This window comes from Nansenia antarctica (genome assembly GCF_963989245.1).
Source record: "Nansenia antarctica genome assembly, chromosome: 17".
Taxonomy (NCBI): Eukaryota; Metazoa; Chordata; class Actinopteri; order Argentiniformes; family Microstomatidae; genus Nansenia; species Nansenia antarctica.
This window is the reverse complement of record NC_137687.1, coordinates 14206369-14218290: the sequence shown is the minus strand read 5'-3', so window position 1 is coordinate 14218290 and position 11922 is coordinate 14206369. Positions and strand designations below refer to the sequence as shown.

General features: G+C 47.8%; 1 protein-coding gene across 1 annotated transcript in view; it reads right to left on the bottom strand.

Annotated features, from left to right (window-relative positions):
* The window catches only part of LOC308172732 (cadherin-20-like), a gene marked incomplete at its 3' end in the record, with an annotated part of 30612 nt that extends 19454 nt beyond the window's left edge, over positions 1 to 11158 (bottom strand). Inside the window, exons 1-3 of the mRNA XM_080547683.1 lie at positions 10995 to 11158; positions 4414 to 4776; positions 1 to 114 (exon numbers count right to left, since the gene is read on the bottom strand). The exon at positions 1 to 114 is cut by the window's left edge and continues 181 nt beyond it. Of these exons, the coding sequence (XP_080403809.1) occupies positions 1 to 114; positions 4414 to 4641 (342 nt within the window). The 5' untranslated portion in view covers positions 4642 to 4776; positions 10995 to 11158. The remainder of the gene's footprint in view (positions 115 to 4413; positions 4777 to 10994) is intronic.
* Positions 11159 to 11922: the final 764 nt, after the last annotated feature.

Below are 11922 nucleotides of genomic sequence, written 5' to 3'. Positions count from 1 at the left end.
CTGGATGGCATGGATGTCCCCCGTACTGTCATCGATGGTGAACGTGGTGCCCGCCCCCTCGCCCGACAGGATGTACTTGATAGAGCCGTCTCCGCTGTCCATGTCAGAGTGGAGCTGTGGGTTAAGGGTTAAAGGTCAGAGCTGTCTGGTGTCTGTGAGCAGAGCAGTGAGATGTTCACACAGGGCCTCAGTGTTATACACAATACAGTAACTGCCTGAATGCTGAAATGCACCTTAAATATAATATGAATAGAATTACAAATACGGGAATAGCGATAGATGATTACATTAACAACATAAGGGTTGGTGGTAGTAGGCTATGAAAAATACAGTTATGTGCAATAATATGTGTCACGTTCGAAAGCTTTGGTCTGTCTGGGGTGTGTCAGACAGATGAACACACTTTGTCTGGGGTGTGTCAGGCAGATGAACACACTGTGTCTGGGGTGTGTCAGACAGGTGAACAGACTGTGTCTGGGGTGTGTCAGACAGGTGAACAGACTGTGTCTGGGGTGTGTCAGACAGGTGAACAGACTGTGTCTGGGGTGTGTCAGACAGGTGAACACACTGTGTCTGGGGTGTGTCAGGCAGATGAACACACTGTGTATAGGGTGTGTCAGACAGGTGAACACCCTGTGTCTGGGGTGTGTCAGACAGGTGAACAGACTGTGTCTGGGGTGTGTCAGACAGGTGAACAGACTGTGCCTGGGGTGTGTCAGACAGGTGAACACGCTGTGTCTGGGGTGTGTCAGACAGGTGAACAGACTGTGTCTGGGGTGTGTCAGACAGGTGAACACACTGTGTCTGGGGTGCGTCAGACAGGTGAACACACTGTGTCTGGGGTGTGTCAGACAGGTGAACACACTGTGTCTGGGGTGTGTAAGACAGGTGAACAGACTGTGTCTGGGGTGTGTCAGACAGGTGAACAGACTGTGTCTGGGGTGTGTCAGACAGGTGAACACACTGTGTCTGGGGTGTGTCAGACAGGTGAACACGCTGTGTCTGGGGTGTGTCAGACAGGTGAACACACTGTGTCTGGGGTGTGTCAGACAGGTGAACAGACTGTGTCTGGGGTGTGTCAGACAGGTGAACACACTGTGTCTGGGGTGTGTCAGACAGGTGAACACGCTGTGTCTGGGGTGTGTCAGACAGGTGAACACTCTGTGTCTGGGGTGTGTCAGACAGGTGAACACTCTGTGTCTGGGGTGTGTCAGACAGGTGAACACCCTGTGTCTGGGGTGTGTCAGACAGGTGAACAGACTGTGTCTGGGGTGTGTCAGACAGGTGAACACACTGTGTCTGGGGTGTGTCAGACAGGTGAACACACTGTGTCTGGGGTGCATCAGACAGGTGAACACCCTGTGTCTGGGGTGCGTCAGACAGGTGGACAGACTGTGTCTGGGGTGTGTCAGACAGGTGAACACGCTGTGTCTGGGGTGTGTCAGACAGGTGAACACGCTGTGTCTGGGGTGTGTCAGACAGATGAACACACTGTGTCTGGGGTGTGTCAGACAGGTGAACACACTGTGTCTGGGGTGTGTCAGACAGGTGGACACCCTGTGTCTGGGGTGTGTCAGACAGGTGAACACCCTGTGTCTGGGGTGCGTCAGACAGGTGAACACACTGTGTCTGGGGTGCGTCAGACAGGTGAACACCCTGTGTCTGGGGATGTGTCAGACAGGTGAACACGCTGTGTCTGGGGTGTGTCAGACAGGTGAACACGCTGTGTCTGGGGTGTGTCAGACAGGTGAACACACTGTGTCTGGGGTGTGTTAGACAGGTGAACACCCTGTGTCTGGGGTGTGTCAGACAGGTGAACAGACTGTGTCTGGGGTGTGTCAGACAGGTGAACACACTGTGTCTGGGGTGTGTCAGACAGGTGAACACGCTGTGTCTGGGGTGCGTCAGACAGTTGAACACCCTGTGTCTGGGGTGTGTCAGACAGGTGATCAGACTGTGTCTGGGGTGTGTCAGACAGGTGGACACACTGTGTCTGGGGTGTGTCAGACAGGTGAACACGCTGTGTCTGGGGTGTGTCAGACAGGTGAACAGACTGTGTCTGGGGTGTGTCAGACAGGTGGACAGACTGTGTCTGGGGTGTGTCAGACAGGTGAACACGCTGTGTCTGGGGTGTGTCAGACAGGTGGACACGCTGTGTCTGGGGTGTGTCAGACAGGTGAACACACTGTGTCTGGGGTGCGTCAGACAGGTGAACACACTGTGTCTGGGGTGCGTCAGACAGGTGGACAGACTGTGTCTGGGGTGTGTCAGACAGGTGAACACGCTGTGTCTGGGGTGTGTCAGACAGATGAACACCCTGTGTCTGGGGTGTGTCAGACAGATGAACAGACTGTGTCTGGGAGTCTTTGAGGATTTTGTCGGTCTTCATCAGACACCTGTCGGTGTAGATGTCTTTGAAGGCAGCGAGTGCAGCTCCAGCGCTGGACTGAGGCTCTGTAGAACCTTACGGACTGGTGCCATACCAGTACGGTGAAGCAGCCAGACAGGACTTTCAGTTCTCCCGATCAGTTATGCTGTTGTCATGGGGGCCACCGTGTCACAAGTGTAATCAGACGGCTTTTGTAGGTCCGTGGTGCAAATGCCAGCCTATTGATGTGCAATCACTCCTCATTTTGTCCTGAGAGTGGGTCTCTCTGTAGGATGATTACTTCCACAGACCGGAATTAAATCCACCCGTCTGCCCGTCTCATATTCAATCAACTCCAGTGAGCCCTGACTGCCATAAAACTCAGCACGCACACCCACAGCCCCCTGCTGCTTCTGTTTTACTTCCTTTTCAAGATCCAAACTGAATTAATCCGTTTTCCCTCTGTTGCTGAATGATAATGAAATGATGTTGAAGTTCTCTACACCAAACTTAGCATGTAGCCTACTGTAGGCCTGCCTTTATTGTAACCGATGATTGTTGGAATATTGTTGTCATCGGATTGTTGTCATTTCTATCAGGACTGTACGCATTGAAGCCCGCTGTTCTCCAATCTGGTCAGGGTTGTGTTGTGTTGTGTCTGGCGGGGAAGGCTACTGTAACTGTATTCTTTTTATTTCTCTTCAATCAGACAGCTAAATGGCATATATTACAATGTGCCTTTTTGAGACGCCGACCATGCTGTGTTCTGTACCCCATATCGTTCCAGATCATTCCATACACCAGTGCCAATTAGGGAGGTTTGGAATCAAACACACTCCTCATACACCATTCCTAACGTGAAGCCTTTGAGGAGGAAGTGATTACCGCTGCGTTATTTTAAGGTCAAAGACAAATAATGAGGCAGCTATGTTTTTCGAGCTCTGAAACCCCACCATTTTAAACACATCGCCACGTTGTGAGGCAGCATGTGTTTGGCAAGTGAGAAGGATGGAGGAGGTCTCAATGACCTCACACATGAGGACAGCTCTGAGGTCTCCACAGAGCCACGTACAGTACAGTACACTGTATACATGTCGTGACGTTATTCACGTCACGACAGAATTATAGAGATAGAATTATACGGTTCTATCTCCATTTTTGTCAAAATTGAGGTTTTTTTACATAATCTGATCCATTAGGTGTTTATTAATGCCTGTGTGGTGTTTATTTTTTATTTTTAATGTTGACATTTTTGAGTTAGTAATTAATAAAATACAAAGGTTCCATCTCACAAAACATAATGGAATGTAAAAACTTTGATGCTCAATATCTCTGAACTACCCTAAACGGAGATAGAACCGTATAGTTCTAAGCTCACGATGTGTTAGCAGCGGTATGTTGCTTTGGATAAAAACATCTGGCTGAAGGACTATTATCACTACTACTGTTTGATGACATCTGTTAAGTTTACAATCAATTCCATTGTGGTTTGCTGAATGCTACTTCTGATGACTGGGTCATTGATCGAATGGTCAATTCACTTTAATGGTTGGCTGATCAAAATATCCTCTTGTGTCCATTCTCTTTTATCTCTCTATATCTATATAGAACAGTTCACACTTGTGTAGACAGTAGACTGTGGATGAATGTCTGATGCTCTGGTTCCATTCAGTTAACTCATATTATTATTGTCTGCCCCTCTATCGAAGTCCCTCTCGGTAAGGACCTTGTAGGTGCTGGAATTGTCTGCTCTTCCAATATCTCTCTTTTTAATTGTACATTTACTATACTGTATGTGCTCAACTATGATTCGATAGGAGTCCAGTTCATTACAGTAGAATCCAAATGTTTTACCCTGGTTTGCTAAGTACTGAAGTTTCACCATGGTCCTTAGACCTAACCGATTCTTTCAGATCTACAAAGTGCTCAGGGGATATGGGGTAGTGTACTGAAATCCATCTCTGCTCTATATAGAAACTGTCTCCTATCTTCCCTTTAGTGTATTCCCAGTGTGAACTCTTTCCCTGCTTGAATGTATTACTCACCTTCCCGATGTACAGAGGCTCCAGTCCTGTGTACTCCTCCAGGACAAAGAACTGGTTCCACACCCAGCCTCTCTTTACTCGCTTCAGCGGCTCAGTGCCACTAACATCAGACTCCGCCGGGCTACACAGACAGCTGTGGGCCTGGATCAGCAGTGTCAGAAGGGTGAGAGTTCTGGTGAGCAGAGTGCGGACCCCGCCCTGAGGATGTAGTCGGCCTTCCATGGTCATACACGATAGCGAACAAACGAGTGGGTTTTCCTCCCTTTTTCTTCTGCTGCCAGAGATCACACGTGTTATTTCAGATCGTCTGGAACGGACGTTCAAACGTTCGCCGCGCCGGTTTAGCGGTTAGCGGCAGATGCTCTGCGGAAAAAGAAGAGAGGGAGAAAAAAAAGGAGCCGATAAGTTTTTTTACAGCACCCAATTTAAAATGTAATTATGGATGTGACACCATTGTCCGTGGGTCTGAGCACCCTGTCTGATTCACCGCGAGACACCGTGGGTGACACACTGATCCTGATCTTTTGTGCTGTGTCACAGATTAGTCTACTTCTATTGGGCTTTTTGTTGGCTGATAATGAGCTGTGTGTGTGTGTGTGTGTGTGTGTGTGTGTGTGTGTGTGTGTGTGTGTGTGTGCGTGTGTGTGCGTGTGTGTGTGTGTCTGTGTGTGTGTGTGTGTGTGTGTGTGTGTGTGTGTGTGTGTGTGTGTGTGTGTGTAACAGAGAGCCTTATTAAAACTCAATGAGCAAGGGCTCTCACACTGCAAATGAGGTCGTGTTTGAGGGGGACAGGAGAGATGGGGCGAGGTTGGTCCTCTTGGAGTTGAAGGTAAGCCCGAGAGGGCGGAGAGCCTGAGAGGGGGGAGAGCCTGAGAGGGGGGAGGCATGATGGCGCACTACAATATTGGCTTGAGCCCCAAGTGCTCCTCTTCTCAATCAGTTTGTATTGCTCAGCAGCTCAGGCTATACGGTACTTGCATAGGTCTCTTTCTCTTTCATTCTCACTCTCACACAAACTCTCCTTCTCTCTCTCTCTCTCCTTCTCTCTCTCTCTCTCTTTCTCCTTCTCTCTCTCTCTCTCTCTCTCTCTCTCTCTCTCTCTCTTTGTCTCTAGTTGGGCTAGAGATTTCACTCTTTCTCTACAGTACAGTACATAGGTGTTAAAAGCCTATTTCTCTTTGGCTACAGCCCTCCCTCAGAAGGTACTATAGTAGCTATGGTCAGCACGCTTCCCCCCTTCCCTGGTCTGTCTGTTTCTTCCCTGGTCTGTCTGTTTCTTCCCTGATCTGTCTGTTTCTTCCCTGGTCTCTCTGTTTCTTCCCTGGTCTCTCTGTTTCTTCCCTGGTCTCTCTGTTTCTTCCCTGGTCTCTCTGTTTCTTCCCTGATCTGTCTGTTTCTTCCCTGGTCTCTCTGTTTCTTCCCTGGTCTGTCTGTTTCTTCCCTGGTCTCTCTGTTTCTTCCCTGGTCTCTCTGTTTCTTCCCTGGTCTCTCTGTTTCTTCCCTGGTCTGTCTGTTTCTTCCCTGGTCTCTCTGTTTCTTCCCTGGTCTCTCTGTTTCTTCCCTGGTCTGGGAAAAAAAGGTGTGATGTTCTGTAAAGATGTGATGTTCTGTAAAGATGTGATGTTCTGTAAAGGGTGTGATGTTCTGTAAAGGGTGTGAAGTTCTGTAAAGATGTGATGTTCTGAGATTGGAGTGTTTTTCTTCGACATCACAGAGCTCAGACCATGTTCCACTTGCTCAAGAAGACACAACAAGTGTGCATGTTGTTTCCACCATGTCCCAGGTATGGGGCTGACTGCATATTATTTTTCAATATGTTTCTAAATAAAAGTTTTCACTACGCTTTTTTTTTTTTTTTTTTTTTTTTTAAGTGTTGAGTATCTTTGCTTCCTGGTACTGCAGATCTGTCCATGTTATGTATTGATTTTAGGTAGATATACACATTATATCAATGTGTTTTTATAAGCAGTCTGCCTTTATGACTGCATGTCGTTGTTCAGAGAGATGGTTCTGTTTGCCACCACAATCCTCCAGCATTTAATATGCTGGGAAGAAATGGACAGATTTATTGTGAAAGGGCTATGGGAAAGAAAAAGAGAAAAAAGGAAGAGAAAGAGCCTGCTTGCAGGGGGGAGGATGGAAAGTTGGAGGACAAAAACCGAGATGGAGAAAAAGAGACTGTTTGACTCCATTATGTTTTGTGAGAGGCATTTTGAAAGAGACATTGTGCCTCAACGGACACTCTCTGAATCTCCAAACTCAGTTAATGATCAGTGAAGGGGCACAAAAGGCAGGGAAGGGTGCAGGGCGTGGCTGTATTGTCAGTGGGGGCCTGGACTGAGGGGCAGAGGGAGGGGGCGGGTCCGAGACCCGGGATTCAGATCCTGTGAGGCCCCCCGACAGACTGGGTGAGCCTTGACCCTATGCTCCCCTCCATTCTTCCCCTTCAAGCAGCCCGTTGTCATTATGAAGTCAAATTAGCTCGCTGCCACACATCCCTCAAATCCCTCACCCCTGCGGCCCCTCCCCTCAGGGGTCACGGCTTGGACCCGTGCATGGTGCTCTCATTTTGTCGTGCCTAATGAGGTGACATGCTACATAATTGTGCTAGCAAAACACTCCACACATCTTTCCCCAGCTATCTTTTGGCTTTTCACTTGTTAAGAAAGCCAAAAAACAGCTGGCCCTATAGCGACACACAAGCAAAACATAATGGAGGAGGGTGAAGAGGAGGAGGGTGGAGGGTGGAGGGTGGAAGAAGAGGAGGGTGGAGGGTGGAGAGGCATCATATGAGAAAGCTTTGCCAGGCTTAAGAAGAGGAGTCATTTTCCCACCACACTGACATTTTCTGCCCAAATGCAAATTTCCGTTTTTGGAGGGAAAGTGTTTTTCATTAAAAAAAAAAAGCTCTGGTAAAAGCTGTCTGTGTGTGTGTGTGTGTGTGTGTGTGTGTGTGTAGGTAGTCTGTTAGTCTGTGTGTGTGTGTGTGTGTGTGTGTGTGTGTGTGTGTGTGTGTGTGTGTGTGTGTGTTAGTGTGTGTGTGTGTGTGAGTCAGGAGGAGGTGTTACAATCATCATCATCATCATCATCATCCGCAGCAGCAGCAGGAGCAGCTGGTGTGGGAATTGAAGGACCATGTTGTTGAATCATTCTAATTCTTAGTCCAAGTGCATCACCATGTCACCATGGTGACAGAAAGCCTGTAGAACCATGTTCTAGACCGCTCATAGACATCTAAACCTGTAGAACCATGTTCTAGACCACTCATAGAGATCTAAACCTGTAGAACCATGTTCTAGACCACTCATAGAGATCTAAACCTGTAGAACCATGTTCTAGACCGCTCATAGAGATCTAAACCTGTAGAACCATGTTCTAGACCACTCATAGAGATCTAAACCTGTAGAACCATGTTTTAGACCGCTCATAGACATCTAAACCTGTAGAACCATGTTCTAGACCGCTCATAGAGATCTAAACCTGTAGAGCCATGTTCTAGACCACTCATATAGATCTAAACCTGTAGAACCATGTTCTAGACCACTCATAGAGATCTAAACCTGTAGAACCATGTTCTAGACCACTCATAGAGATCTAAACCTGTAGAACCATGTTCTAGACCGCTCATAGACATCTAAACCTGTAGAACCATGTTCTAGACCGCTCATAGAGATCTAAACCTGTAGAACCATGTTCTAGACCGCTCATAGATATCTAAACCTGTTTAACCATGTTCTAGACCGCTCATAGAGATCTAAACCTGTTTAACCATGTTCTAGACCACTCATAGGGCTTTCACACCGGCAAAGAACCGCGCCGGTTCGCGTTCGCGTTTGGGAACCTCCGATCGTTGGCGCTGTCTGGCGAACGAACCCGAGTTCATAGACAGCGCCAACGTTTGGAGGTTTCCGAACGTGAACGCGAACCGGCGCGGTTCTTTGCCGGTGTGAAAGCCCTAACATAGAGATCTAAACCTGTTTAACCATGTTCTAGACCACTCATAGAGATCTAAACCTGTAGAACCATGTTCTAGACCACTCATAGAGATCTAAACCTGTAGAACCATGTTCTAGACCACTCATAGAGATCTAAACACATAACACAAGGCTGCTAGGTGGGGTCACAACAAACTCAGAATAGGACAAAATGGGAGTTTGACAAGTTTACACAAATGATGAAACATCACCAAAAGTCATACCTAAGTCATACCTAAGTCATACCTAAGTCATGACTATTCAGTGTACGGAGCAGGAGTGTGGTCAGACCCTATTCTATTTCAGTGCACTGTGGGCACTAAGAAGGCTTGATTTCACAGTGGGCATGTCCACATCCTCCATTCACCTCTGTAAAAGAGACCCCCCGGTCTCTAAATGGGCCATTAGAATGGGAGGACCCGTGAAGAAGGGGCCGATTTGGGCTCCCACGTCGCAAAACCACCCGCAGGGGGAAATGTCACGGCTAATTTGTTAACCACAATTGATTCTGCATGGTGGAGAATGTGGCCACCACGGAGACGCTTCATATATTTGACCCCAGAGAGGACTGGATGGATCTGGGTTTGACCCCAGAGAGGATTGGATGGATCTGGGCTTGGAAGACCAGGACTTGGGCAGCCTGGTTTTGGGAAACAGGGCCCATAACCCAGAATACATAGCAGTTTCTTTTAACATATACTGTATTTTGCTTAGAGCCCAGACAATAACCACGACGTCTGGCAAGCACAATACTTTCCTACCGACAGTCGGCTGGGATTTCGAAAGATTTCTTTCCTAAGACATGTTCTTGGACACATACAGTATGTGTATGAATTCATGTACAGAAATGACAACGAAGCACTAAAAGTACTTGATTCAGAGTTCAGACTGATCCTGACTCTTTTGCAGTAGGCTCCCTTGTGATAGGGAGTTCCATTCCTCTGATTCACTCCTAGTGCTGTATGTTCTATCTTAAGGACCACAGTGACCAGTGCCTGTGATGTTCTCAGAAAAGAGTCCGACCTCATAGCCTGAAGCACAGACTCTGCCATCTCAGCCAGTTCACAGAGGGAGACTGCTGTCTTCAAAAGCAGTACTGAAGCAATGGGAGGGGTGTTTTTCAGAATCTCTCTCAGGCCATGCAACTGTTTGTGTGTGAGTATGTGAGCATGTGTATGTGTATGAGGAGGGAGCAATGTAGCGCATCCATTTGTTGTGTGTTGGTGGAAGTGTGCGTGTGTGTGTGTGCCAGTTACTGTACCCCCCTTCTCCCTGTTCCTTACCCCCCTAGGACTGGCTAGCTGCGCTAGGCATGGGGCAGGCTTTGAACCTTTGAGGCTTTGAGCCATGCTCACTAATTGTAGCGGCACCCCCAGACTCCATGTTTGTGTGCCGCTGCTGTGCTGTGTCAAGCAACTGTACCCCTACGGGTCATTTACTGTGAGCTGTTCTTAATTATCCGTCCCTCGCTCCCTCTCTTCCCTGTGCTCTGTCTGCAGCAGCTGCACCCTCACTACCTTCAGAAGGACAAAAATCATTCGCTGACATTTTCTCGGCATGTCTTCTCTTTTCTCCAACAATGCACACGTCTTTTATTTTCTTTCCCTCACTCATTGTCTTATCCCAGCTCTCTCTAGAGCTCCATTTCTTTTCACTCTCACCGTTTTCTCATTCTCCCTATCTCTTCTGTCCGCCTCCTGTTCCTCCCCTGCACGTTCAGGTCATTCATTGCTTGGTGGAAGCCATAAAAGGAAGCTTGTCATTTATGGAGAAATTAAATCACACAAACTGGCATTCATCCCGGCTACTGGTGCATGGAAATGATGTCACAGCACATGAACGTCATCTGGAAAGTTTGCAATCAGTGTCACTCCGCCGCAAATTAAAAACACTGGAGTCCAGGGGACAGAGGGGCCTATTCATGCTAATATCGCGCCATAATCGCTCAAATATCTTGCTGGAGTTTAGGACTATAGATTGTTGTTGAGATGTTGTTGATGGATTTCTTTTCTGCTGTGTAAAAGCTGAACCATTTACAGATTCCTCTCCGTTATCTCTCCCCTGCGCTAGAATGTTGTTTAAGACAATCTGTGATTGGGAGGAGTGATGAACAGCCCGCAAAGCTGTTGTTATTATGTCATACAGAGAATCCTTAATTGCCACTTCTGACACAGTACCCTGTGCGAGCAGCACACTTGTCAGTCTACCCGCTTCTTTTCCACTCTGACTTACAAGACAGGAGACAGCTTAATGTTTTTTTTTAAAAGACTCCCTGTCTTGAAAAATTAAACCCTTCACAGTGAGTACGAAATGAGGTCTGAATGCTAAACAACACGTCCTTCAAAGCAGGTATACTCCTTAAATACAGCCTGTTTGTACTGGAGACACGGCCAACGTGCACAGAATGAACCGTCACGTCATTGCTGAACTTTGCCACAAGCACTTTTGTAGATCATTCATTTTTAAATACTTCCATGGTAAGCCAGATGAAAACTTTCAGACACTGGCCATAGCTCACTGACAGATTGAGAGTATTTTTGAAAAGTCATTTTTTCAAACAGCTGTTTTCTGGTTAAAGTCAGACTATGTCAAAAGTCCACACCTTACCTTCTGTTTTTCTCCTTGTTCAGAAATAGTTTTTCTTCCTCTCTTATCTGGCTCTTCTTCTTCACCCTCCACACTCGCTACATTTCCCTTGTCAACGTTGTGGAAGCCTCTAAAGTCACCTTGAGTCCATGCTCCATCTTAACTACTGTCCTCTTTGTAAAGTTTCCACTTCTATCCCCCCCTCTCTCTCTCTCTCTCTCTCTCCCCCTCCACACTGTGTTTCCCCTCTCCCGTTCACTTTGCAGTCTCACTCCCGTGTCATCCTGCTGGGCAGCCAATCAGAATAAAGGATCCTCTCCTCGTCCCTCTCAGTATAATCACAGACCAGCCCTCCCCGGCTCCATCCTAATCCAGCAGTCTGCAGTGGAGTGGGGGGGGCAGTGGGGTGGTGGAGCAGTGGGCTGGGGGGGCAGTGGGGTGGGGGAGCAGTGGGGTGGGGGGCCAGTGGGGCGGTGGGGCAGGGGGGTGGGGGGGCAGTGGGCTGGGGGGGCAGTGGGCTGGGGGGGCTTGGCTGGGGGGGCAGTGGGGTGGGGGGGCTTGGGAGCCACAAAAGCCACTCATTTCATCTTTTGGTATTTGCAAGTGAATAAAGTGGCCTAAATGGAGGGATGACTTGATGTGTGTGTGTGTGTGTGTGTGTGTGTGTGTGTGTGTGTGTGTATGGGGGGGGGGGGGACTTACATTATTTCTTGAGCGGTGAAGTAGAAAACAGAGAAATGGGAGAGAGGAAGAAAAAAATAATCTCCTCTCTCTTGTGCAACCCTGCCCTAATGCATGTTAATGAGCCTGTGTCGTGCATGGTTGGATCTAAAGAGGGATATATGGCCATACAGGATGCAGCTTAATGCTACATTATATTTCAGCGCCTGCCCAGTCAAAGACAAAGCAATTAGTTTTCCAAATTGGCGTAAAGATTCTGGAAATTAGG